Genomic DNA, 26,271 nt, shown 5'->3' on the forward strand with positions numbered 1-26,271 from the left:
CGCTGACCGCCCCCCCCCCCCGGGTTCACTTCCGGGGGTCGCGCAGCCCGGCTCTCCGGGCAGGTTCTGAGGTCCGGTGTGTGTTCGGCGGCCACCTCCCTCCGATTGGCCCGGTGGGAGCAACCGGAGCCGAGGCACGCGGCCTGCTCCAGCCCGGCCATGATCGCGGCCGCATGATGCGTCCCTGCTTCGGCCCCTGCAGTCGCCGCCGCGGCCGCCGCAGGCCAGGAGGAGCCGCAGCGCCGGGCGACCCCTCCCGGGCCTCGGGTGAGTGTGGAGGGCTAGGCTGGGCCGGGCCGGGTGCTTACGCCCAGGTCTCCCTGCTACTCTCTGCCCTCTGCTCCCCGTCCTCCACCCCGCCGTGATCTGCAACATTCCTGAATTCCTCAGAGCACTTCTGTGCTTGCACTTGACTCCTCCAGGCGTCTCCGTGTCACTCTTTAGTTGATCTTTCGGGAGAGGGCCCTAAATGCAGTCTCAGCTTTTTGCCTGACCTTGGGTGTAACAGTCAGCTCTCGGGCCACGATTTTCTCCTCTAATAACCGGTTGTTACTAGGGCTAGAGAATGGCTATAAACCCTTCTGTAAGCTGTCAAGAGTTGTTTATAGGCATATATTACAGTGGGCTTTCTCCCACATCGTGCTTGTCTTCTTGAATGCTCTTGTTCTTCCCTCCCTTTTCAGTTTGTAACTTTTCTCTTTCATTCTTTGCACATCTTTTTTATTATCTTCTCTTCCACTGTCAGTGATCTTTGGTGGAGGGAGGTTGGTTCCTGTCAGGGAATATGGGACAGTCAGGTCAACCTTAAGGCAACGTCTGCATCTTTTCTTGGTGTGGCCAAGTCTCATCTCTCTTGAGGAGTCATTGCTGCTGGAACTAAGTCTCTTTTTGCTCTTGGCTGGACATACTTTATTCGTTCAAGGGCAACCAGTTTATTATGGTAGTTACATTGGAGTGTGAGAAGAACTGCTGATACAGCTGCCTTGCAGTTTCCTTTGCTGTCCAGGTTGTGCACAGTGCTTTCCAAACCTTTGCTACCCTGTTATATTTGCATTCTGCTTAGTGCATGTGCATGGATTTGTCTGTTTCACTCTCACTGTCTCAGGTGGTCTAGAAATCTAGTTCAACATATTTTTCTTCCTAAACTCTTCACCTCACAGATGAGGAATTTAATTTTTTGATATTGTCTTACAACTTTTCTAAAGTCACCTTTTAAATATTTATTTATTGTATTTTACAGGGGGGGGGAAGGAAGGGAGAAAAAGAGAGAAACATCGATGGGAGAGAGACATCAGTTGGTTTTCTCTTGTACATGCCCCAAACAGGGACCGAACCAGCAACCTAGGCATGTGCCCTGACTGGGAATTGAACTGGTGACCTTTCACTTTGTGGGACAACACAACCAACTGAGCCACATCGGTCTGGGCTAAAGTTATCTTTTAAAAAGTATCTTGTTAAGTTCGTTTATTAGGAAGTTACAACTTGGTCAATGTGACCATCTGTTGGGATGTTTGAAAAACGGAATGGAACACAAATGATAAATTCCATTTCTTGAATAGTATGGAGAACTGAAGGCTTAGATTTATTGAAGTTATTTAGATCGCATACTTTTTGGAGGTAGACTAGTAGGTTCACATTGACCTTTAAAAAAAATCCTTATCCAAGGACATTTTTTCTTGCTTTTAGAGATAGAGAAAGGGGGAAGATAGAGAAAGAAGGAAAGAAAGAAACATTGATTGGTTGCTTTCTCATACACACTGTGGCCCCAACCTGGGATCTAACCTGGGCATGTACCCTGACCAGGAATTGAACCCTCAAACTTTTGGTTTATGGGACAATGCTCCAAGTAACTGAGCCACACTGGCCAGGATTTACATTGACTGTTGAGTTGAGAGATGGAGGAGAACAAGACCATCTGAAAAGGTAATTTCCTAAAGAATTCATAAAACGACAATTGGAACTCGATACAGGTGCCTCCTATGAAGGCAAAGTGGGTAAAATGTATACAGAACTATTGTTACCAAAGACTCAGGGCCTGCCCCAGCTTCCGGTGAGTGGGTTGGAACTTGGCAGCCACACTCACCTGTGCACTACAAAAGCAAAATCCCCTTCTAGAAATCCTCTTCTCATGGTACAGATAGGTACCACTTCATAACGGGGATATACTCCAAGATAGGCATCATTAGGCAATTATGCTGGGTGTGAACACTGTAGAGTGTACTTACACAACCCTGGACAGTGTGTCGCACTACACACCTAGACCACATGCCAGAGACGTTGCTTTTGGGCTGCAAACCTGACAGAAATGAGCACAAGAGAAGACGAGGCAGTTGAGAGACAGCAAACAAGATGTGTGAGGCTGCCGCCGGTGTAACATGGCGTACTGCTGTATAAGTGGAAGGTATACTCTAATGATTAAAAGTATAGTATAGTAGATTTATTTATTATCAAGTATTACATACTGTGCATATTTGTATGCGCAGTACTTTGATATGACTGGCAGCCCATTGGTTCGTGTGTACCGGCATCACCATGGGCGAGAAATGTCGTGCTATGACGTGACTGGGCCGTTGGACTGCTGCAGGTCCATTATGATCTTCTGAGACGACTATCCTGCCTGCAGCTCATTGTTAACCAAAATGTTGTTCTGTGGCGTGTGATTATATCAGCATAAATAGAATGGCTGGAACTTTATATAAAAAATCTTGACTTAGTCAAAAGTATGGACATACTTTTACATTCTTACTAAACTGTTCACTGCAGGCTTGGACTCTTTGGTGATATAAATATTATAATCTTTGTTAATTTGAGGAAATGGGACTAGGAGTAAGTTCACATACAAAGGTAATGATTGGGGTAAGTTGAAAAGTAGTTTTCCTAATGATTCCAGAACTTTCCTGCTCTGTACAGCTCTACAGGATAATTTTCTTGAAGCAGCGTTTTGGGTTTATGTGTGATTATTTGCTAGAAGGACTCACAGAACTCACCGAAAGCTGTCATTACAGGGAAAGAATACAGACTAAAATCAGCCAAGGTAAGGCTTATAGGGCAGAGTCCAGGAAAGTATCAGAGGTGGGACTTCTGGTGTCCTTTCCCCATGGGGTCAGAATATCTTACTTTCCGTGAATTCATATGAGGCAGTTTGCAGAGGGTATTGAAAACCTGGAAAGTACCCCCTGGGCCTTGGTATTCAGAATCTTTATTGGGGTTCCACTGTGATTGATTGATTGCTTATGTGGTTGATCTCAGTTTCCAGGCCAGCTGATACTGCATGACCCAGAGCCCCACCCCATGTTGAATTGTTAGTCTTTCTTATGTGGCCAGCTACCACCGAAAATCTCATTGTCAGCTGAGCACAAAGGCCAGACCTCCTTTTGGGCAAGGTTAAATCTTTTACTGCACAAGTGACTCTCCTAGATCATGGAGAAGACAAAGGCCTCTGGGGGAGTTCTCCCAACCTTGGTTCCTTTCTAGGTAAAATATCTCTGAATAGCCATCAGTCTTTTTCTTCCCCCTTCCCCTGAGGAAGAGCTAGTCCCACTTTTCCACCGTCACCTTGTATCTGTCCTGTCGTCTGCTTGTTACAGGACAAGCATTTAGTCATTTACTCTCACTTGCCTCTTTGCTTTTCTTCTTTCATTGGCTTCTTTGCCTCTTTCTACAAACATGTTCTTGTCTTGCTAATTGTAGCCTTGCTTATACTTCATTCCATTCTTAAAAAACCTTCAGTAGAATCCTGTTAATTGTCTTATAAAATCCAGACTCCTTGTGGGGCCAAGATAATTCCTTATATTAGTGCAGCACCTTATAGTTTTGAAAACACTTGTGTTATCTTTCAGTGCCTTGCATGTGGTGGGGTGCTTGGTAAATGTTAGATTAATGAATAATCTGGCCCGGTAGCGGGTGAGAGTCTTCTAGTAGCAGGAAACAGCAGGAGCAGCAGCAGAGCGGTGAAAGGCACGCAGCACGGGCAGCCAGCCTGAGCCCTGTGTGGAAGACAGTGGTGGAAACAGCCTGGAAAGGCAGGGGGAGCAGATTCAGTGGAGCCTTGAATGTCGTGGTCCCAAGGTTTGGGATTATATGGGCTTTGTAACCCACTCTGCGATTTTGATGGTTAACTCCTGCAGCCGCATAGAGGGTAGTTGGAACCTGGAAACCCTCTGAGGTTAGGATTCTGCGGGTGTGCAGGCCAGAGGTGAGGGTGCCTGAACTTGGGGTGTGGAAAGGGTGGGCAGGGAAGGACTAGAGCTGTCCGTGGGAAGTGTCAGCAGCGTGTAGGAATGAGCGGGGAGGAGGAGAAGTGTGCCTGGACGTTAAAGGTGCCTGATAAACACTGGTGGTGTGAGAAGTGTTGTCAGTGAGTGTAAGGAGAGGCCCACTGTGGTTAAGCTGGTGGTTTGGTTCTCTCCGGGAAGGGGTGCAGTCATTTGCAACACCCGGTAAGTAGGGGGCACTCAGAATAGAGAGGCTTCCAGTGTCCTTTGAGACAGGCTTTTACAGCATCACTTGTGTGTTGAAATGTTTTGAATTCTTAGAGTTCCATATTTCCCTAATTTGATTTGTTCATTATAGAATGCATTTTCTAAAACCAAGTGCTTGAGATGGGGGCATTGTATTTTAATGGAAGAACATGGGCTTCAGAGTCAAAACAGCCCTGACTTCGCCCTTCGTATACTGGCTGTTAACTTGGCCAAGTTACTTCAGCTCTAAGGCTCAATTGCCTTGTTCCTAAAATGCTAATAATAGTGCCCGGCTTTTAGGGTAGTGGAAGGAGGAAATGCGGTCACGTACATGAAGCTCCTGACACACAGATGCTCAGTAATTGGCCTTTCCTTTCACCTTCTAATATGTTACATTGTCATGAACTTGCAACTGAGAGCTAAACCTACTACTAGTGTGTCAGATGTTCATAGTGTTTTGGATTTGGGTGAGTCTGATGTTACAAAGATTTACTTCATATTAAACAAGGAAGCCCTATTTAGGAAAATATGGACGGAGGCGAGGATTCATCAGCAGCAGTCAGGTTCAGTTATTCCCTGGGGCAGGACATTTAAAGAGGCTTGGAATTCTGGGGCTCTTTTTACTTCTGGCTTTAGGATTCTTCAATGGTTACTTACTGCGTTGGGGTTTTTTAAACCGCTGCTCCATTTGACATTCGGTCAGGCTGTGGCTCTAGTGCAGGGACAGAAGCGAAGCCTTTGGGGTGTGTGTGAACATGCCTTTGACACCGCCTCGTCCAGCCTGTATGCTCCAGGTGACACGCCTCAGATTGACACTTCCCCAGGACACCCCCTTCTGGGGTGGGTTTTTCTCTCCTCCCCTGCTCGCTCTGCCCCCTTAACTCTTCCCACTTCTCTCCTACTCCTTCTCTCCAAGGCTCCCGAGCTCCCTCTTGGATCCTCTTTCACATTCCTGTCATGTTCCCATGGCCTCCCTTCTACTTTTTCTTGTCTTCCTCAGGCGTGCTCCCTGATGCTCTCACTCATTCACTCAGCAGGTGTTTGCAGCATGTGCACTGTGCTAGGGCCGTGCTGGGGTATTAGGAGGAATGTTCTGTTGAGGGTCTGACAAAGGAAGTGACAGCCAGCAAGATGGGTGGACGAGGCGAGGTCGGCAGGCCACTGAGTGGGAGGGTTTTATAGGCCACGGGGAGGCCTCTGGCTCATTTGCTGACTGCAGAGGCCGTCAGGGGGCGGTTTTAAGGGAGGGGTCACCTCCATCTGACTCTGTCTGTAAAAACGTACTCTGGGTGCTGAATGGGGCACAGGTAGTTGGTTGAGTAGAGGCAGCAGCTGTAGAAACAGCACTGATTAGGAGCCCAGATGGGGGCTCCCGTGCCTTGATCTGGCTGGGTGGGGAGGTGGGAGAGAGTGTCAGATTTGGGTGGGTTTTGGAGGGAGAACCCACAGGACTGGCTGATGGGTTAGAGGTTGAGGTGAGGGAAAGAGTTACGTGAAAGGCGAGCCCTGTGTTTTGACCTTGGCAACTAGGTGGCGGTGCCCTTTATTAAGATAGAAGAGCCCTAGACGTGTAGCTCAGTTGGTTGGAGTATCCTGATGTGCCGTGGTTTCAGGTTCCATCCCTGGTCAGGATGCAGGCAGGAATCAACCAATGAATGCATGAGTGGATGGAGCAACAGACCTCTCTCTCTATCAAATCAATAAGTTCAGATTTTAAAAAGATGGGAAGGGTGGGGCATGACAGTTTGTTGTGGGGGGACGTGTGTCGCGTTGACCTTCCTGCAGTGGAGCTGTCGAGGAGCCAGTGGGTATACTCAGCGCGGCGGAGTTAGTTGGGGAGTTTCCCAGATACATATCTGTAAGTGCGTGGGGCTGAGAGCCCATGAGACCGTTCATTTAGAGAGCGTGTAAAGGGGGAAACCCAGGACTGAGAAAGGAGAAAAACTCGGTGTTCTCCCCACCCCTGTCCCCACCCTGCTCCCATTCTTGAGACCGACTTTCCTCTCCGAGTCCCCTGGCTTTCAGGGGTTGGAGTGTTTCCCAGTTTGCCATCCTTTTGATATGCAGTCTCCGTGTACTATTTTGGAGTGATTAAGTACTTTAGTGTAAAAGACCTTTCCGGAAAGGTTAAATACATTTACTGTTCACAAGTGAGGTAATGAGACTTCAGTGAGCTTACTATGCTGTTGGGTTTTTTCTTCAAAGGTTGATATTCTTTAGAACAGGTCGATGTTCTTTAGATTCAGTAATTTGAGGGAAAAAACAGTGGTGGTTTTATATGGCATACATTATTGGTAGGGTTTGAAAGCACAAACTAAATCTTTCATGATTGTAAATTGATGGGAAGAACATTCAAGAACATAAATGCAGTAAATACACTGGGAGAGTATCTGAGTGCACCATTCTTGTTCCAAAGTCGGTGAGGACTCTGGCTCTCTGTTTAGTATAACCTACTGAGCTCAGGCCCCGTCCTGCCTCACAGTCATTCGGGCTGGTACTGGGGACAGTGTCTGACATTCTCCTTTCACTCCCCTGAACCCACTGGTTTGCACAGCCACGATTGAGACACTGTCATCATCCTGAACGGTGCCTCCTGGGAATTCTCTTATGTCCCCCTGCTGACCCAGGCCAGTTCTCCTTGTCACTTTTTCCAAACCTGGTTCCCAGTCTCATGAGGACTTCCGGGTCCCTTGAGGTTTTCTGTCACCTACTTTATCAGGCATCGCCCTTCATCCTGCACTCTGCGGTTAATCGTTGCAGCCCAAGTCTTGTCTTCGATACCCTGGTTTTCTGTCACCATCTTTGTTAATCTCCAGTCTCACGTGAACCTTTGTAGCATTGGGCCAGGCCTTTGGGTAAAAGAGCTGGCCATTCCCATCACTGTGTTAGACCTGTATCGGCGCTGTCTGCACCCAAGGTTCAGTGCTGTGGTTCAGCCCTTTTCTGGTTGCCCCCACCCCACCTTACCGTGCTCCTGCCTCCTCTTTTCAGTCTCAGTAGCTCTTCCTAAGCCTTCCTCTGCTTTGGGTACTCACAGCCCTCCTCCTCCCCCCTGGCTCAGAAAGAGTGTGGTGGGGCGTGAGCCTCTCCAGGTTCAGTCCGCCCGCCTGTAGGCCCCTCCCCTCCCTCCAGTCTCGGGAAGAAGGGCCATTCTGTCTGTCAGCTGTCCCTGCCCTCAGTCTGCACACTTGGACCCACGTTCTTTAAAAACAGAAAAAAGTGAGCCTCTCTTGCTTTTGTAGTTACAGGAAAAGTTCAAATAACAAAATGAGAAATAAAAAAGAAACGGGAACAAGCGCGGCTGGACCTCTTAGCTTATATTCTCTTAGTCTAACAGTCTTATGGTTTACCTGGGTATATGCTCTTCGTTTTCTTCACGTTCGGTTGCTTCTGAGGCCATCCTAGGCTTTTTAAAAGTGTGGTGTGGTCAGACCAAGATGCAGCACGGTGGGGGTCTTGTGGAGTCTCAGGAGCTAATGGTGACTTTGGGTGGGCACTTACACCCAGTGGGTCCACGGTGGCTCATCTGTGAAATAGAGGCCAAATATTTCTTGGAGTTCCTTGCAGCTTTAAGTGAGATTATACACAAGAGAGGAAATTTTTAAAAATTTTCCTCCACTTTTCCTTCTAGCTGTCTATGTCCTTCACTTAACCATATTTGTAAAAAATTCCTTCTTTAATTATCTTGCCACCCCGTCTGCAAGGCCCCAGAGCCCCCGTTGGTGTGTGGACTGCTCCCACCTTCCCTCCCCCTTTAACGCCCTCCCTGGCTTCCTTTCCTGGCCCTTTTTACCTCCTCTTCCCCTTTCATGCCTGTGTTCCCCAGGGTTCTGCCTCACACCTCTGGGGCCTCTTGGGTGAGTGCACCTGTTCCCACCTCACCTATTCCTCTGTGCTGGCGTCTGTCCTTACCTGTCTCTAGTTTGGGGCTGGAGGAGACCAGATTTTAATTGATTGCTGGTCAGCTCTGCCAGTTACCCTGCAGACACCTCAAATTCATTCAGCCCCGGTCTCGGCACTCTGTCCCTGAGTCTGCAGTTCCCACTTCCACGAGAGTCTCAGCCAGGGCAGTCCTGCCTCTGAGCCCCTCTTATTTTCCTGTACTGGGTCCCGCCCAGCCCCTGTGAGTTGCCCGGCTTTATCTCGCTGGAACTGCCTCTCAGACAGCCCTGTTCAGGCCCTCCCTGCTCCCCTCCTGGCCCTGGCCGCCATCTCTGCTCTGGGTCCCAGCAGCAGCCTCCGGGCACCTGGTCTTTCCCCTCCACCCTAGTCCCACTTTTGTTGCCAGGTATCTTTTAAAAGCTTCTCTCTGTTTACCTAAATTCCCATGCCTCCTATTCCAGCGGAATGAAGTGCACAGCCAGACTCTTAAGCTTGGCATTTAGAGTGCTTTGCTTTGGACCTCAGTCTGTCCTTGGGTCACACCTCCCTTCCCTCTCCGCCACGGTCCTTTCCCCTCTGCGCACTCTTCTCTCCTCCTGCCTGATTCTTGCTTGTCCATCAGTGCCCGCCTTGCTGTCTTTACTGACACTCTGGTTCTTCCAGACAGAATTAGCCCTCATCCTCTCTCTTTCTCATCACACTCTGCTCCCAATTTGGGGACGACACTTAGCACATTATTTATGCGGCTGACTCCCACCTCTGCTGCCTGTGTGTGCGCAGGGGCTGGGCTTGCATAGAGTGTGTTCTTGGAGGACCCCTGCCCCCCATGCTCAAATTAAATGGCTCTCTCACAGCTGGCTTTGCTTCTCGTGCTGCTTCTATGTCTGAAGCAGAGATTTGCTTATTTCTGTGTTTTATATAGGCCATCAGTGGGTGTATGAATAGTAAAATAATGATGAAGTTAAACGGCATTTTAATATAAACATGAATACTGGATTCACGGTAGACTTCATCTTCATTGCCTTAATGAAGTATTTGTAACTTAATTCTTTTTTGTAATAACTGATCATCAAAGAATACTAATGTCTTTTGTTTAGTTATTTTCAGCTTGTTTATGAGAAATACATGTTTTGTTTATAGCTGAGGAAAAAAGTGAGGGGAAGAGATTAAGAAACTTAATCGAAGATACAGTTAAAGGTAAATTGAAGACAGATCTTGACTCCTGAATACATTTAAAGTCGTTGGCTGTTGCCTCAATATTTTAATAAATTTACTATATATAAATACCATATTTTAACAATCACTGCCATAAATTTAAGCAGCTTGGCATTTATGGCCACATTTTTAATATATTTTATTGATTATGCTATTATAGTTATCCCATTCCCCCCCTTCATTCCCCTCTGCCCTGCACATCCCCTCCCACCCACATCCCCCCCCTTTAGTTCATGTCCATGGGTCAAAAATGTAAGTTCTCTGGCTTCTACATTTCCCACACTACTCTTACCCTCCCCCTGTCTATTTTCTACCTACCATTTATGCTGCTTATTCTCTGTACCTTTTCCCCCCTCTCCCCCTCCCACCCCCCTGTTGATAACCCTCATGTGATCTCCATTTCTGTGGTTCTGTTCCTGTTCTAGTTGTTTGCTTTTGTTTTTGTTTTAGATGTGGTTGTTAATAACTGTGAGTTTGCTGTCATTTTACTGTTCGTGTTTTTTACTTTCTTCTTCTTAGGTAAGTCCCTTTAACATTTCATAGACTAAGGGCTTGGTGATGATGAACTCCTTTAACTTCACCTTACCAGAGAAGCACTTTATCTGCCCTTCCATTCTAAATGAAAGCTTTGCTGGATAGATCAATCTTGGATGTAGGTCTTTGAATTTCATGACTTGGAATACTTCTTTCCAGCCCCTTCTTGCCTATAAGGTCTCTTTTGAGAAATCTGCTGACAGTCTGATGGGAACTCCTTTGTAGGTAATTATCTCTTTTTCTCTTGCTGCTTCTAAGATTCTCTTATTTTTAATTTTGGGTGATGTAATTATGTTGTACCTTGGTGTGTTCCTCCTTGGGTCCAACTTCTTTGGGACTCTCTGAGTTTCCTGGACTTCCTGGAAGTCTATTTCCTTTGCCATATTGGGGAAGTTCTCCTTCATTATTTGTTCAAATAAATTTTCAGTTTTCTTGCTCTTCCTCTTCTCCTTCTGGTACCCTTATAATCTAGATGTTGGAATGTTTAAAGATGTCCTGGAGGTTCCTGAACCTCTCCTCATTTTTTTTGAATTCTTGTTTCTTCATTCTTTTCTGGTTGAATGTTTCTTTCTTTCTTCTGGTCCACACCGTTCGTTGCTTTGAGTCCCAGTTTCCTTCCCGTCACTGTTGGTTCCCTGTGCATTTTTCTGTATTTCACTTAGCATTGCCTTCATTTTTTCATCTAATTTGCGACCAAATTCAATCCATTTTGTAAGCATCCTAATTACCAGTGTTTTGAACTCTGCATCTAATAGGTTGGCTATCTCTTCGTCGCTTAGTTGTATTTTTTCTGGAGCTTTGATCTGTTCTTTCATTTGGCCTTTTTTTTTTTTTTTTGTCTTAGTGTGCCTGTTCGTAGTAAGGGGTGGAGCCTTAGGTGTTCACCAGGGCGGGGCAGCCCACAAAGCTGCACTGTGACACTGTATGTGGGGAAGGGTCAGAGAGGGAATGGTCCTTGCTCTGCTTTCTGTCAGATTTCAGTCACTTCCCCTATACCCACAAGCAAAGTGGGCCCTTCTGGTGCTGATTCCCTTGTGGGTGGGCTTTTGTACGTTCTAGGACCCTGTGGGTCTTTCCAGTGAACTCTCCTTGAGGCTGGGAGTTTCTCCCACTGCCACCTCAACCCCTACCAGTGTTTTCAATCAGTGGTTTGAGGCTTTATTTCCCGGTGCTGGGACCCGGGGTTTTGAGGTCTGTCTCTCTCCCTAGTTGCTTCTCCGGGTTCATCCTCACGTGAATGTGGGACCGCAGGCTCCACCAGCCGCTGCCTTGCTGGGTCCGCCAGCTGCTCCCTTGCCAGCCAGTTGCAGTGTTGCCTGACCCAGTCCACAATCCGCCGCCTCGCTGGGCCTGTCAGCCACCGCTTTGACTGCCTTGCCACGAGTCTTCTCCACCCCGCCCGTCTCTGCCCCTCCTGCTGGTCTGGATGAATGTGTCTTCTTTAACTGCTTGGTCGTCGGACTTCCATACAGTTCGATTTTCTGGCAGTTCAGGTTTGTTTTTGTTTTTAAATTGTTGTTGCCCTTCTTTTGGTTGTGCGAGGAGGCACAGTGTGTCTACCTACAGCTCCATCTTGGCTGGAAGTTATGGCCACATTTGTTATTAACAAGTTCAGAAGGGCTCAGAGCCGGAACTCTGTTAGGGTGGTGTTGAGGGCGGGGCGGGAGGTTGTCCAGGTAGGTTCAGGGGTGTGGGGGGTGGTGACCTGAGTCCCGAGGAGACTTGCAGTGGGTGGGGAGGGCAGGGGAGGCTGATAGCGGAGCCTGGCCCAGGAGGAGGTGCAGCAGACCTGAGACAGGAAGCACCGGGCAGCCCCTGGGTGACTGGGAGGAACACTGGAATCTGTTTGGTAGCAGAGACTGGGGAAACATACCCTCCATGCCTCTTAATCTCTCCAGACTCCTGTCCCTGCGCCTTCTTCCGTATCAGCCTCCTTGTGTCCAAGTCTGACACCTTGGTTTCAGAAAACAGACTCCGTATTTTAATTGGACTGTGTCCAGTTAGAAAATGGACAGCGGACCAGAACAGACACTTTTCCCTAGAAGACTTAGAGATGGCCACCATGAAAAGATGCTCAGCTTCACCAGCTGTAAGGGAAATACAAATCAAAACCACTATGAGATACCACCTCACACCTATTAGAATAGCTGTTGTCAATAAGACAAGTCATACCAAGTGTTGGAGAGCATGTGGAAAAAGGGGAGCCCTTGCACACTGCCGGTGGGAACGCAGCCACCGTGGGAAACTGTGGAGGGTTCTCAAGAAATTGAGTAGAACTACCAAATGCCCAGCAGTCCTTCTAGGTATCTAGCCAAACAATTTAAAAACACTTACTTGTGAACATATACGTACTTCTATCATTATTCACAAGAGCCAAGGCATAGAAAAGAGCCAAGTGCCCTTTGGGAGATGATTGGAGAAAGAAGATGTAGTACATGTCTGTGAAGGAACACTCCTCGGCCATAAAAACAAGAAACACTGCCATTTGTGGCAGCATGAATGGGTTGTGAAAGTATCACTCTAAGTGGAATAAGTCAGACAGAAAAGGACAAGAACTGGATAATTTCACTCACGTGGGATATGAAATAGAAAGCAACAAACCAACCAACCAACCAGCCTAGACACAGACAACAGTGTGGTGGTCATCAGAAGGGAAGGGGGGGGAATGAAGAGAGCAGAGGAGTCCAAATGTGTGTGACAGAAGGAGCCGAGACTCTGGGCGGCGACACACAACGCAGTGTGCAGGTGATGCATGACAGAACAGCACACCTGGAACTTATATAAGTATTAACCGGTGGTACCCCAATAAATTTACTTTTAAAAAGAGAACATCAAAAAAAAGGTAAAGAAGAAAACACATAACAGCTGACATTTGCTTGAGCAGAAAAATAGGGTGTTGGAAGGGTACTGGGTAAAAACGAGCGGCCAGGCGTCAGGCGCGCAGCTGGGCAGCTGGTGGAAGCCAGCTGTGCCACAGGAGATGCTGTTCGGCGGCCCGCCCGCAGTTGGGAAGAGGGACCCCTGGGCTGGGCCTCTGCTCTGACTTTTCCCCCAAGGCCTTTCTCTTTGTCCTTTAGTTCTCCTTTCTGGGAGATTTCCCCTTTCTCTCAACCAATCCTGTTTTTAAGATTTCAAAATTCTACCATCATATTTTTATTGTTCAATAACTAGGAAGTCCTTACAGTGTTCCTCTTTTTGTTTTAACGATACAGTTTCTTATTAAGTTTTTTTCTCTGTGCATCACACCTGCTCTGAATTTTCCCCCCTCTCCCATTTCTTTTGGGGGCTCGCTCCTTCATGAGAACTGTTTTGGGCTTTCTTCAAAACACCCGACTGTTGGCTGCCTGCTTATATTAGGAAAGAGGTGGGCCAGGCACTTGGAGCCGTGGTGGGACGTCCTCTGACGGTCCTTGTCTCGGGGAAATGTGGCAGTGAGTCTGACTTCCTTGTTGGGGTTCCCCCCCATCCTGGTATTTTTAGGCCTTTTCTCTCGGGCCGGATGAGTGTCTGCTGCCCACCGCCAGTGAGCCACGTGGGACGTGGGGACTGGGAGTCTCTCCTTTCAGTAGGCGGCCCTCCCTCGTGTACCATGTTCCTTCGAGTGGATGCTCCTTTCCTCCAGCACCTCTTACCTCTTGGTCTCACTCTGTCCCCCTTTTCTGGAAGCCCTTTGCTAGTAACACGAATGCTGACTGTTGAGACACGGGTTAGTCGGATTTGGTGCGGGTTATCCTTAGAGATCTTTTTCAGCTTCAGGCTTTGTGTCCAACACTGTGGCACAATAGCAGGAGAGTAAAAGGGACAGACTTACAATACTTAATCTTCAAGGCTGTCGGGCAGTGTTCTGGGTAATGAAAACTTAGAGGAGTAATGATTCATAGTCAGGGGTAGTTCTCAGTAACAGAACTTTATCTGTAAAATGGTATGTTGGTTATATACACTCCAAAAATTAATCATACCTGAAGAAATATTGTACACTTTTCTGTCATAAAATAAGTAACTTTTCTAATCAAATGTTATTATCTTTCAGATCCTACCACATAGGACAGTATGTATCTTCAGATCCTGAAGAAAAGGCACAAAATGTTCAAGTAATGTTTCCAAATAATTTGTGAGGTAAGGATGTGGTTCTCTATTCAGGTGTATAATCACTGTTTCCCTGCCGGGAGCTGGCACTGGTGGCGTGCTACGGAAAGGCGGTGCGGGCCGTACAGAGGTGATGGCACGAGGAGATGCTGCTCTCCGCCTGTTGCCGTGGTTTGCTTATTACCACGTGTCCCACAAGGAGAATGTATGTTAGGGGTGAGGGTGGGGGACGTCCAGGAAGGGAACTGATAAGGTAGTAGCAAGTGTTACAAGATGAGATGAATGTAAATGTAATGGAAAGCTTTGGCTTGTGTGGTTGTCCCTTTAAAGAGTGGAGATCTGCAGTTCATGGTCCGGGAGGGTGGGTTTTATTTAACCCAGGACAAGCAGCTCAGGTTCAGGAGTAGACAAAACCCCATTAAGTTAGCCATAAAATTAGGAAAGCGATGATGGGACATCTGCTTGACCTTCAGATTTCTCCCCAAAATGGTCTTTGAGAGTGTTAAGTCGATAGCGATTCTGGCATTTAGTGTAGCGTAAGAGCACAGCCTTACTGTAACAAGTGTACATTTTTGTTCGGCATCTCAAATCGCTGTACCATTGCTCTCGTGATCCCAGTACTTTTGACTAGGTCCGTGTTAAGGAATTGTTTCTTCATCTCCTCCCCTCCCTTCCTGTCGCAATCGTGAAGTGTAAGTACAGTGACTCAGCGGAGTACTCGTGCTGTTTATGACAGGCAACTGAATGCATCCAGCCTAACCCTGCCATCGATGACTTTCTTGTAAATAGAGTCACTTCTGGGAATCAGATTGTTTTCCCCTTTGCCTTCTAGTGGGTTTAACGAACCTGGCTCTGAAGCACATAAGCATTATGCAGCAGCCCCCTAGTACGCACTTCTGGGACTGCCCTACCACGCCAGCCTTCGATGACTTTGAGGCCCCCTTCCTGCCGCCCACACCCCCAGCCAGGCGGACTACCACAGGCCTGCGTCCTGCGCGCCCTGGCACTTCTCACCGGCGCCTCCACCGGAAGGTGCGGCTGAGCCGGCGCAGCTGTTCACGTGTGTGCCTTTGGAAGCCGCTCAGGCTGCACCAACGCCGCGTGCTACGACAGAGGGCCAGTCAGTCAGCCTCTGGGCACGCGGCCACGCAGCGAATTGTCTTATTGCCTGGCGAGCCAGCTGCGTTTCTCGTGGAAAGCCTTCTACTTGAGGCATCACCGTAAAGCAAAGGGATTCTGGTTGGGGGATTTTTCAGTTTAAGGGCTTGAGGTACAGCTCTGATTCACTAAGAAACCTTTATGGAAATCACTAGAAAATGGTTTGTCTAAGGGGGGTCCCACTTCCCTGTTGTTACATCTGCCCGTAAACAGACGTGCATGTGCCGACAGCATACAGGCTCCAAAAAGCTCCAAAAAGCCCAGGCCCTCTGCTGGGGGTCGCAGTCGGGGGAGGCACACAGGCTCCCGAGGTAGAAAGGGGTGAAGACAGTCCGCAAGTGGAACTGACGAGCGGGCCCTGAGAGTTCGAGGGAGGCAGAGAAGCTTCCGGATACTGTGTCGGCCCTCTGAGAAAATCAGGCTTTACAACAGTATGGGCATGTCTGATATTCATGGACCCTTGCCAGAACGCCCCTCTGAGGAAGGAGGACGGCCTTTGGGACCACTTACTTGGAAGAGAGAAACGCAGGGCGGGGCCCTCCGGGGGAGTGGGATGGACTCGGGAAGGCAAGTCGGTCGGGCTGACGCAGCATTCGGGAAACGCAGCTGAAAAAGTCATGAAATCCAAAGACCTACAACCAAGATTGCTCTCTCCAGCAAAACTTTCATTTAGAATGGAAGGACAGATAAAGTGCTTCTCAGATAAGATCAAATTCAAGGAGTTCATCATCACCAAGCCCTTATTATATGAAATGTTAAAGGGACTTACCTAAGAAAAAGAAGTTAAAAGAAACATGAACAGTGAAAGGACAGCAAACTCACAGTTATTAACAACCACACCTAAAACAAAAGCAAACTAAAAGGACAGCTAGATCAGGAGTGGAAACATAGAAATGAAGATCTCAAGGAGGGTTAGCAACAGGGGAGTGGGAGGAGGAGAAGGGGGGAGAAGGTACAGAAAATAAGTAGCATAGACAGTAGATAGAAAATAGATGGGGGGGGCGATAATATTATGGGAAATATAGAATCTAAAGAACTTGAGACACATGGTCATAAACTAAAGGGGGGGGCGTAATGGTGGGGATGGGGGGTAGGGTGGAGGGAAATGAAGGGGGGAATAGAACAACTGTAACAGCATAATCAATAAAAGAATAAATTTTTAAAAAAGTGGCTGGCTAAGGCCTGCCCACCTCCTATCTTTAGTTTCTTCTCTTTCACTTAAAACCTTTAAGCTGTTTTTGTCAGATCTAAGAGCAAGGTTATATTGCTGACCATAGGAACAATTTTATTTTTCTCTGGTGCCGCTCAATATTTTTATATTGAGTGAGAATTTTGTAAAATATTTGCAGAATGACTCTCATTTGCAAGTTTATTTATTCACTAAATGTTTTCATAGTTACTGTGTCCGCTTGCATTTAAGGTAAAAAACAAAGCAACCAGAACGCCCATATTCGACAGGCTGCTGGTTGTAACTTGTAGCAGACCTGACCCCGAGAGCACTCACTCACCCTGCAGCTCCTGCTTCTTCCGCTGGGGAGGGCCGAGTGCGCCTGCTCGAGGAAGCACTTGGGTCATTTGATAAAAGGGCGCCAGAGTTTTTTTCTGTCCCTTCTGTGAACACTGAGGCCAACTGAACTCTGCCTCTGTATTGCCTTTGTCTTTACATATCCTGAGTATCACTTTTGTCAAGTGCCGATAAGAGAAGGTCACACATTTAAAGAAGCAGCAAACCAAGTTTTTAGGAAATGTGCGAGTTTCTTTTCTGTCTCCTTGGGCCTGTGTGTTCTCGGGTATCGGGTATCGGGACTGCAGGAAATACAGGGAAGGTGTCAAAGGATGGGTTAACGAGTGAAGGAAACTTTAAAGGGTTCACGTAGAGAGTAAGGGCGTTCTAGAAACAGTATACAGTTGAAGGAGACAGAGGTAAAAATGGGAGCCTACCTCTAAAACATGCTCACATGCCATTAAGAGTCAAAATGTGGGAGAAATGAAAGTAAACTGAGAGTCACATCGGAGAAGCCCAGGCAGGCACTGCAAGCTCGGCGTTGAGTGGGCCAGCAGAAAATGTGCCAGGAAGCAGTCGCTTATTCGTCACCCTCCCACCCCTCGGGCAGTCCTGTCTGTGGGAACGTAAGGTCGGCACGAGCTGCGGCACAGAGGGGTCAGGCTGCACAGGGCTGTGGGCGTGGACAGTCAGTGGCCGCCGGGGCTTGGGAACCTGGGTGCTGTCATTCCATACCGGGCTTGTTCTTGTTCTGTCTTTGTCACTCTGGCTGCGGCTGGCCCTGCGTGGGTTCCCCGGAGCCTCCTCCACCATGTCCAATCCCCTCTAGGGTGCATCGGGAAACCATGCCGTCATCAGGACACCGGCTCCGTGATGTCGAGCACCATCCTCTCCTGACCGAGAATGACAGTTACGACTCTTCGTCCTCCTCTTCCTCCGAGGCTGACGTGGCAGACAGGGTCTGGTTCATCCATGATGGCTGCGGCATGATCTGCGCCGTCATGACGTGGCTTCTGGTCGTCTACGCAGACTTCGTGGTGACATTTGTCATGCTGCTGCCTTCCAGAGACTTCTGGTACTCCGTGGTCAACGGGGTCATTTTTAACTGCCTGGCGGTGCTGGCCCTGTCGTCGCACCTGAGGACCATGCTCACCGACCCCGTGAGTCCTCCTCCCTGTCAAGCGGGACTTTCCTCTTGGTCTGGTCTCGTGTGACACCACCGCCCGTGTGGCAGAGGGCCTCTTGCTCCCGTCACCTCAGGTTGTTACAGTTCTTGGATACAGGCTTGTAGCATTTTTCACTGGAGAAAAAGCATTGCTTAAGTAGAAGTGATATCACAGTATGTTAATGGACAGCATTCCCATTGGGCTGTTCATACAAATGAAGGGATTGTATTGAGTGATTTCTAAAGTCCCTCCTACTTTAAATATTTTCTTTCTCTAAGGAATGAACTGGAAGCTGGGAGATTGGAGATCTGGATTTCACCACTGCACTAATTTTTTTTCCCAATCCTCACCAGAGGCTGTGTTTATTGATTTGAGAGGGAGAGCAAGAGAGAGAGAGACGCCTGTCTGTGGCCTCTCATACGTGCCTTGCATGGGCATCGAACCTGCCACTTCTTTGTTGTGTGGGATGATGCTCCAACCGCCTGGGCCACCCGGCAGGGCCTGGCCTTTACAGTAGCGTTTTGACCATAGACAGCTCATGTGTCTTCTTAGGGCTAAAGGTCAGTTATTATCTCCAAGGTCTTTCTAGCTTCGTAATTCCCTTGTTTTTAAGTCTCAGTTAAAATCTGAAGCAAATATCTTATTCTGCCTGGTCAGGAAAAGGTCAAGTTCAGCCTGTCTGTGAAGCAGAGAGGAAGAACTCACTGGTTACTGATGCTGTCAGGGGTGGGTTGTGAGGAGGCGATTGCTGAATAGAGATCAGGTTCAATGCACAGGGAGCGAGCTGACACTGGGGTGTGAGAACCAGGGCGGCGGGTTGGCCTTAGCCTTGGAGCAGTGTCCCTGCGAATGAAGGTGGGCTGGGTCTCACACAGTGGACTGCCCTTCCCGGTGCCTTGATGGCCCTGGAGTCAGACGGTCCATGCCTGGTGCAAGGCTGCTTCTCTGAGATTTGAGACATCCTCTGGGCAAAGCAGTGCAGATCCTCACAGCTCAGCCTCAAGTCACCTGTAGATGGTGGATTCCAGGCTCACCCCGAGCCCGGAGGAGGTGCTTCGGGGGAGGGCAGCCCGCAGGCCCAGTGGGAGAGGTTACCCCTCAGCGGAGCTCAGCTGCAGGTGTGCGTGGCTGGGTGCTAGCAGCCAGTGAGGGGTTTAGTTTGAAACAGGCTCTTCCCCAGCACCGAGAGTGGTTTTAAACCACTGGTACAGGGACTGCTGATTGTACATTAAAGTCCGGGCTCATACCTGTTGGTTAGCTTTCTCTAAAAAGGTACAAAGATGTTACTGTTTTGTTATAAAACTTTTTAATAAATAAGATTAGGCTTTTGTTTGAGAATAAACTGATAAGGATCAGTCCACAGAACGCAATTGACACGTTGACTTATGTGACTTTCACTATATCTAAGTTCACATCACAGAGTGTTACTCTGCGTTACTTACCCCGTTGCCTGTTTGCCTGGCGGAGGCCTTAGGCCTAGGACAGTATGACAGACCTGCCTGGTGGCAGCTGGGAGCAGCACTTAGGCGACAACTGGGAGGCCAAGTCTGCCGGTGTTTTGTAGCCTCACCAGATTGTGGGGATTTTGACCATGACCGAATTGGATGTCCCTCAGAGGCTTTTCAAAAACCCTCTTCTCCTTTTGTGTGGATAGCAAAGCCCCTGCCGGGAGCCAGACCCACTCCTGACCCTGTGCACCCCGGCCCCTCCTCACTACAGCACAGGCTCTGCCCTTCCATCTCCTTGGGCTTCTGTGTCACCAGACACAGAAGGGCTCCGCTGGCCTGCTGGTCCCAGGGCTCAGCGGGCTCATTTTCCAGAGTGTGCATTTCTGCGTGAATCACAGGCTCCCAGGGGCAAACAAATGGGATACAGACTTTGTTCCCTAGCTTGAGACATTTAGAACACCCTCCCCACCCTCCATCCACTCTAGTCGGGTCGCTTATCTTAGTCCACCCTGCCATGGTGCCCAGAGTCATCTTCCGAACGTGTTTTCCATGACGTCTCTCTACCACCCAAAGATCAAGGCCTTCTGCCCTGCGGCCTCCCTGCCCGTGTCGCCTACGAGGTCCTGTGCTGACGGTTCCTGGCCCTTGTGCCAGGCAGCCTCTTGCGATCAGTTCACATTTCCCTGATGTGTCTTCCTGTTGCTCCCTCGTAGCTCCCCTTTCTCCAGACCCCTGGCACTGGGGGCAGAAGCAGTGTGCTGTTACCGCCCCTGACCCTAGAGCCAGAGGCTGAGTTGCCGAGTGTGAGTGCGCTTGGTCAGGTTGCAGACACAGGTGTGTTACATAGAGAAGCACAAGGTGAAGTCCCCTGTGAGACTTTTGTGCAGGGCTCCCCTACGGCCACTGATAGGGAACTGTGTGGGCAGCGCTCTCAGGCCAACCCTGCCCGTTGGAACGGGGGGGGGGGGTGGATAGGGAAGTGGTGGCAGTCAGCTGCCCTTAAGTTGGATTGGCTGCACAAACAAACCTTGCCGCTGGTGTGACTTACATTAGCTAGAAAAAACTCACATGACTTACCACTTTGTGAAGGACAATAAGGTCTTTGTTTTGAGTTCATTTTAATGCATGTTATTTTTCGTGCAAAATTAAACTTCTAGTCCTACCTAATAGTTATTTTTCATATTAAGATGCTTCTAGTGGCAACTACTGCATTACTAACTATGTTATGATATTATAAAATCGAAGACTAATTCCTCCATTTATTGTTTTTAACTTTTCCTTCTCCCTAACTAAACATTGTTATTAAACGGCAGGGGGCAGTGCCCAAAGGAAATGCTACTAAAGAGTACATGGAGAGTTTGCAGCTGAAGCCCGGAGAAGTGATCTACAAGTGCCCCAAGTGCTGCTGTATCAAGCCTGAGCGTGCCCACCACTGCAGGTACCACAGCCCCTTCCCCAACGTGGCCTGGGCGCCCACTGCTGCAGGCACCTCGGAGCAGGGGTCCCCCTCCGTGGCCTCTGACCAGCATTACAGTTTTTTGTTTGGATACATGGCCTGGGGCTGCGTTCGCTCAGAGCAGGGAATACTGACATTCAAACCTCTCCTTTGTAGTATTTGCAAACGCTGTATTCGGAAAATGGATCACCACTGCCCGTGGGTGAACAACTGTGTAGGAGAAAAGAACCAGAGGTTTTTTGTGCTTTTCACTGTGAGTAGAAATATTTATGTAGGGACTTGTATTGAGTTTTAAATTCTTTAACTAGAATCTTGCCTGGAGATGGTACATTTATTCTAACATCAGACCAGTTTCTCTCCAACCCTTGCTCTGAACTCAAACGAGAATACTGTGCTGCGATTGGTGGGAAGTTGTCCAAAAGATAAACCTGCGCTGCCTGTGTTGTTGTGTTTTACTGCCATGCCTTCTCTCAGACACACGGTTCTTAGTAGGGTCTTGCTGAAGTTAAGACATGACTCCTTACTGTGTATTTTTCTTCAAACTCACTTTCCTTGGTCCAGCGTGACCTTGGGCAGGCAGGTGTCAGCTGCTGCAGTTGATTCCTTTCCTCATTAATTTTACTGACAAATGAAAGGGAGGGGTCAGCCTGCGATGAAGTGCACTTTGCTCCTAAAAATACGTAGTAACCGGTTCCTCCCTTCACAGATGTACATAGCTCTGTCTTCAGTCCACGCTCTGATTCTCTGTGGCCTGCAGTTCGTCTCCTGCGTCCGAGGGCAGTGGACAGGTAAGCTTGGGCGTGCCTTTCCTGGAAGCCAAGCAGCTGGGTGAAGAGGGGAAAGCTTTCAAGGAAAATTGATTTTCCAGTTTCGAAAGAAATCCTTGCAGTTATTTTAGAAGTTAATTTTTTTTAAAGAATATGGGTAAGTTTTAAAAAACAGGCAGCATAAGCATGGTACAGTGGATAAGAATATGGATAAGTTTAACACTGCCTTTTTCCCCTAGTATAGTGAAACTCCGTGTGTGTGTGTGTGTGTGTGTGTGTGTGTGTGTGACTATTCTTCTGTGGTCCGTGAATAACTTCCACTAGATAGTCTCATTGTATTTTGCAGATCTGAGGTTTAGAGGGGTGTCAGTATTGTCCCAGGTGTTTATTTTCTGGCTAGCCGGCAAGGCATTGCTCAGAGCACTCTTCCGTGACTGAATGTGCGTGTGGTGAAGGTGGGCATCGGGGGTGCAGGCCAGCATCGTCCTGCCCCAGGGACGGGTGGGGACGCCCTGCATTCCTCCCGTGTCTAGGTACTTGTGCCTCTCTTCTCCAGTTTTGGTTGCATTTTAATAAGCACTTTAATATACAGAGACAGTCCAAATAGAAATCTCAGGTAACGTGGAATCTTTGGAAACTGCTGGCTGGGAAACAGTGGTGTGAATTTGTGCTCGGAAGGGCCGACCTCCTCCACCTCCGAGGGAACAATGAATGTGCCTCTTTACCAAATGAGCACCTTCTCCCTGGAACCTGGCCCAGGCTGCTCCTGCGAGGGCCTGTGAGCCGAGCACAGCACCCACGGCGTGGGTGTTGGTTGCGACACCGAGACGCCCAGTCACAACCCGCTTTCTCTTGTTCACAGAGTGCAGCGATTTTTCGCCTCCAATCACTGTAATCCTGTTGATCTTCCTGTGCCTTGAGGGTCTCCTGTTTTTCACTTTCACTGCAGTTATGTTTGGCACCCAGATCCACTCAATATGCAACGATGAAACGGTACCCTTCGTTCTCGTCTGTGTTTGCTTTGTGTTTGGTGAGAGCTTGAGTAAGTGGGAAAGCCTAATGTCAATAGCAGGTGCGTGCGGATTAACTCAAGAGATTAACTGGGCGGCCTTGATAAGCTCCAACAGGCTCGCTCTATTTGCTCTTCCTGTCAGTACGAGCAGTGCATGTTTCAGGGGTCTGTGTGGTTTGAGAGTCAGCAGAGCCAGGCAGATTCCCAGTTTTTAGGAAACCAAGCCCCTGGAGCAGCGGAGCGAGTTTCAGGAATTGATTGCCTTCACGCCTTTGAACTGTAGGCCTGGCGCAGACACTTGATAAATATTTGTGGTGAATGAGTTAAAGGCCGCCCCTGGCCCAGAGCACGAGCTCTCTCTGCATCTCTGGGGCTGCCTGGGCTCTCTTGGCTGATGGCCACGGCCCAGCCGTCTGATGTCAGTCTGTCCAGGCGGCCGTGGGGGCTGGTGCCTGGAAGGAGAGCCCATACTGCACCTAAACACCCCGTCCTCAAACACTGCGGGACAGTGAAGTTTGGTGGCCTCGCCCCCATTTTCACCACCCGGCCTAACGTGGCTTTGTCAGGGGGTTTCTTGGAACCGTCCCCACTCACTCTTCCTTCTGCTTCCAGGAGATTGAGAGACTGAAAAGTGAGAAGCCGACCTGGGAGCGGAGGCTACGATGGGAAGGGATGAAGTCGGTCTTTGGGGGGCCCCCCTCGCTCCTCTGGATGAATCCCTTCGTGGGCTTCCGGTTTAGGCGACTACAGACAAGACCTAGAAAAGGAGGCCCAGAGTTCTCCGTTTGAGGCCCCTCCCGTCATGCTGGAACTTGTCAGCGAAAATTATTTATTTGGGGTCTGACAGGGAATCGACAGCTCATCTGTGACCGATGACCAATAGGGCAAATGGAACCTCCACGAACCAGTTGCTTGCAGCAAGCAGAATCTTACGTGCTGTGTTCACAGTCACGGATGGCGGGTTCTCCACACCAGTACCTGGGTGACGCTCTCATCAGTTTTCACCTGTACAACTAACCAAACGGATGTGGCCACGTGAAGAAGCTAAATGTCATTATCTGCTCACACAGGTAGGGTTTTTGTTAAGCAAACTTTGCATTTTCTAAGAAGTTCTGTGATATTCCATAGGTTAATAAGATCCTGTGTACTGAGCTGCTGTTTTCAATCGTGAAGAGAAAAAGTCCAGTGAACAAGAACCCTCCGACGGGCGGTTTCAGGGAGTTCCTGTGGACCCTGTGATCAGTGGTGCACTCCCTGGATCGAGAAGGGGCGTTTACGTGAAGTACATCTTGGTCTCCATTGGTTCTGGCACTTTGCACTGAGTTTGCAAAAGATCCGCGCACCGAGCAGCGAGGGCGGCTTCGGACCCACTCCCACTGCCTGGGAAGAGGTGTTCTGTGACCCTGCAGCGAGGCTGCATGCGTGTCTGTGTCTGTTTGTGAGCGTGTGTGCGAGCATGCACGTGTGTTTGAAGTTGACAGTGTTGTCTGGACGAGGCAGCCTGGAATGGCTGTGCGGCGAACGAGCTGTTTTTTAGAAACCAGCGTTTCAGGGAAGCGGGGAGAGCTGCCCGGGATGCTCCTCCCGTGGGGTTCGCTTTGAATGTATTGCAAACTGGAAAATATCTTGATCCAAAGAACAATCATTCCCGTGTGGTCCTTTGTTGCCCTCCTGTTTTCATTTTACCTTAAAAATCTTGAGTGCGTGAGGGCCTTGGAACTGACTTTTTTCATCCAGCCAAATTAGCAGTGTGTCAGCAGCACCAAGAGCTACGTCCCTGGTGACCTTCACGTGGTGTTGCTCGGCGGTGCCAGGAGGAGGGACAGGCACAGCCCAGTGAGACACGGGGGAGGCTGGTGTCCGTCTGGGCATCACGGAGGAGAGGACCGCGAGGCCACGTGCCCTGGACTCTGCCTCCTTGCAAAGAATATTCAGGATGGCAACAGCTTGTTTTTCTTTTTTTATCATTTTTGTTTTGTTTCTCTACTCACGCCACCAGTGATCAAATAGGACCCTTGGTGCAGAGCTTAAAATTATGCCAGAAAGCAAACAGCTCCCCTCCTTGGGGACTCGCCTTAAACTTGCCTGGTCGGTACGTGTGTGCAGGACTCCCGAGGAAGCCACCGGTGACGGTCCCAGGGTCTCCTCTAAGCCTGCCCCTCACTGAGAAGAGTTGGTGTCTCCCTCCCGGTCTTCACACCGCTCTGTTCATCTGTGAACCGTTTTTGTTTCTGTCTTCAAATTAACCCAAACCCTATCCTAATCAGGGTTTCTACCACTGCTGATGCAAACCCATGAAGGGACCTATTCGAGACACACTCGTAGCCAAGTGAACAAAGCTGTGGGACGCTTTAGAAACGGACCAAGTCACTACAGAGATGTGTGAGCTGTCAGGGGCAGGCTGAGCCACAGCCAGAGGGCCGACACAGACACACACCGTGGTGATCCAGGAGACGCGTCTGCGGAGGTGGTTCTGTGTATGCATTTGCACATCTGTTGTCTGGCCGGACATGCGTACTGGGCTTCAATGTGAGCCTTTTAATAGGTATATCCTGTTTATTGATTAGAAAAATTATCCAAGTGGTGGAATCCTGTGAGACTTGGCAAGTATGTGCAAATCAAGTATACTTGACTTTTCAACCTCCTCTTTCAATGTCACTTTTATATAAAATAAAGTCACCCATTGATGGTTCTCAGTTCTTGGTGTCGTGCTGGGTTTTCAGTGGTTGGCCTCTCTGTGGTGGACTGGCACCAGTGCCACGTGTGACAGTCACTGCTCCGCCGCTTCCACGGCGTCCAGACACCTCGGTACCTGTGGCAAGTGATGGGCATTTCAACACTGCTCGTGCGGACTCTGCCCCATCCAAATTTGATATTTGCTCTTAAATTGACACATATCATTTTACTTAGCTTTATCCTAAACATTCCTGTATTTTTTTTAGTGCTCTTTGAAATAAAAATAATTAAAAATATCTCCAATCCAGAACCTCAGCTTCCTACACTTTAATTCAACAAATTTATCTAATATTTGCACTTGAGGGACCCAAAGATGAGTGCCGAGGGTCACTGTGTCCTCTTCCTGCCGTGCGGGAGGACGGGTGGCCCCGTGGGTGACCGGCTGTGTGTCTCCACAGGGATGCCTCACACGTACTTCCCCAGGGCACTTGCTGGCCCGTCCGATGTGCAGAAGCACAGAGGCTTGTCCCCAAGCCGGCCACCGGGCCAGCTGCAACTCCTACGCTTGTTTGTGACGGCAGAATTTTGCTGTGATGTTACTTGTATTCCTCCCATTAGGATGTTACATAGGCTCATTATTAAGTGTGACATTTGCATTAAAGTGGAAAATGAAAAGATTACCCCAAACAGAAAGTTGGCCAAATCTTATCTTCTATTATGTATGACTTTGGTGTGGCTGCCCTTAAGGATGGCCTGGGAAGAGCGCAGGGCAGGGATGCCCACGGAATCCACATGGATTCCAGGGTAGCATTTGGGTGCCTCAGTGGAAGGGTGAGCTACCTGCAATGTATTGACTGAGGAGCAGACGTAAAACCACATTGCTCCGGACCCATCCAACTGATAATCT

The 26,271-nt window shown here is 48.7% G+C and overlaps 1 protein-coding gene across 3 annotated transcripts; it reads left to right on the forward strand.

Moving 5' to 3' along the window:
- Positions 1–41: 41 nt before the first annotated feature.
- ZDHHC7 (zinc finger DHHC-type palmitoyltransferase 7) lies at positions 42–25,384 on the forward strand. 3 transcript variants are annotated; one of them, XM_037142407.2, is made up of 9 exons: positions 42–267; positions 11,301–11,584; positions 14,122–14,207; positions 17,669–17,999; positions 20,767–20,891; positions 21,066–21,162; positions 21,616–21,697; positions 22,539–22,669; positions 23,301–25,384. In XM_037142407.2, the coding sequence occupies exons 4-9, from the start codon at positions 17,685–17,687 to the stop codon at positions 23,475–23,477; spliced, it is 927 nt and encodes a 308-aa protein (XP_036998302.1). In that variant the 5' UTR covers positions 42–267; positions 11,301–11,584; positions 14,122–14,207; positions 17,669–17,684; the 3' UTR covers positions 23,478–25,384. The 3 variants fall into 3 exon arrangements, with proteins under 3 accessions (XP_036998302.1, XP_036998301.1, XP_036998303.1); XM_037142406.2 differs by lacking the exon at positions 11,301–11,584; XM_037142408.2 differs by lacking the exons at positions 42–267; positions 11,301–11,584 and adding an exon at positions 4,101–4,195.
- The last annotated feature ends 887 nt before the right edge of the window (positions 25,385–26,271 follow it).

The sequence above is a fragment of the Artibeus jamaicensis genome, unplaced genomic scaffold (assembly GCF_021234435.1).
Source record: "Artibeus jamaicensis isolate MK-2021 breed Jamaican fruit bat unplaced genomic scaffold, CSHL_Jam_final contig_464, whole genome shotgun sequence".
NCBI classification, from domain to species: domain Eukaryota; kingdom Metazoa; phylum Chordata; class Mammalia; order Chiroptera; family Phyllostomidae; genus Artibeus; species Artibeus jamaicensis.

What these genes read in the sequence shown, in the direction of transcription:
- ZDHHC7 (XM_037142407.2), top strand. Translation starts at nt 17,685, where the DNA reads ATGCCGTCATCAGGACACCGGCTCCGTGATGTCGAGCACCATCCTCTC. An exon ending in GAGCGTGCCCACCACTGCAG is followed by an intron (nt 20,892 to 21,065) that starts GTACCACAGCCC and finishes TCTCCTTTGTAG; the next exon opens with TATTTGCAAACGCTGTATTC. An exon ending in CAATATGCAACGATGAAACG is followed by an intron (nt 22,670 to 23,300) that starts GTACCCTTCGTT and finishes TTCTGCTTCCAG; the next exon opens with GAGATTGAGAGACTGAAAAG.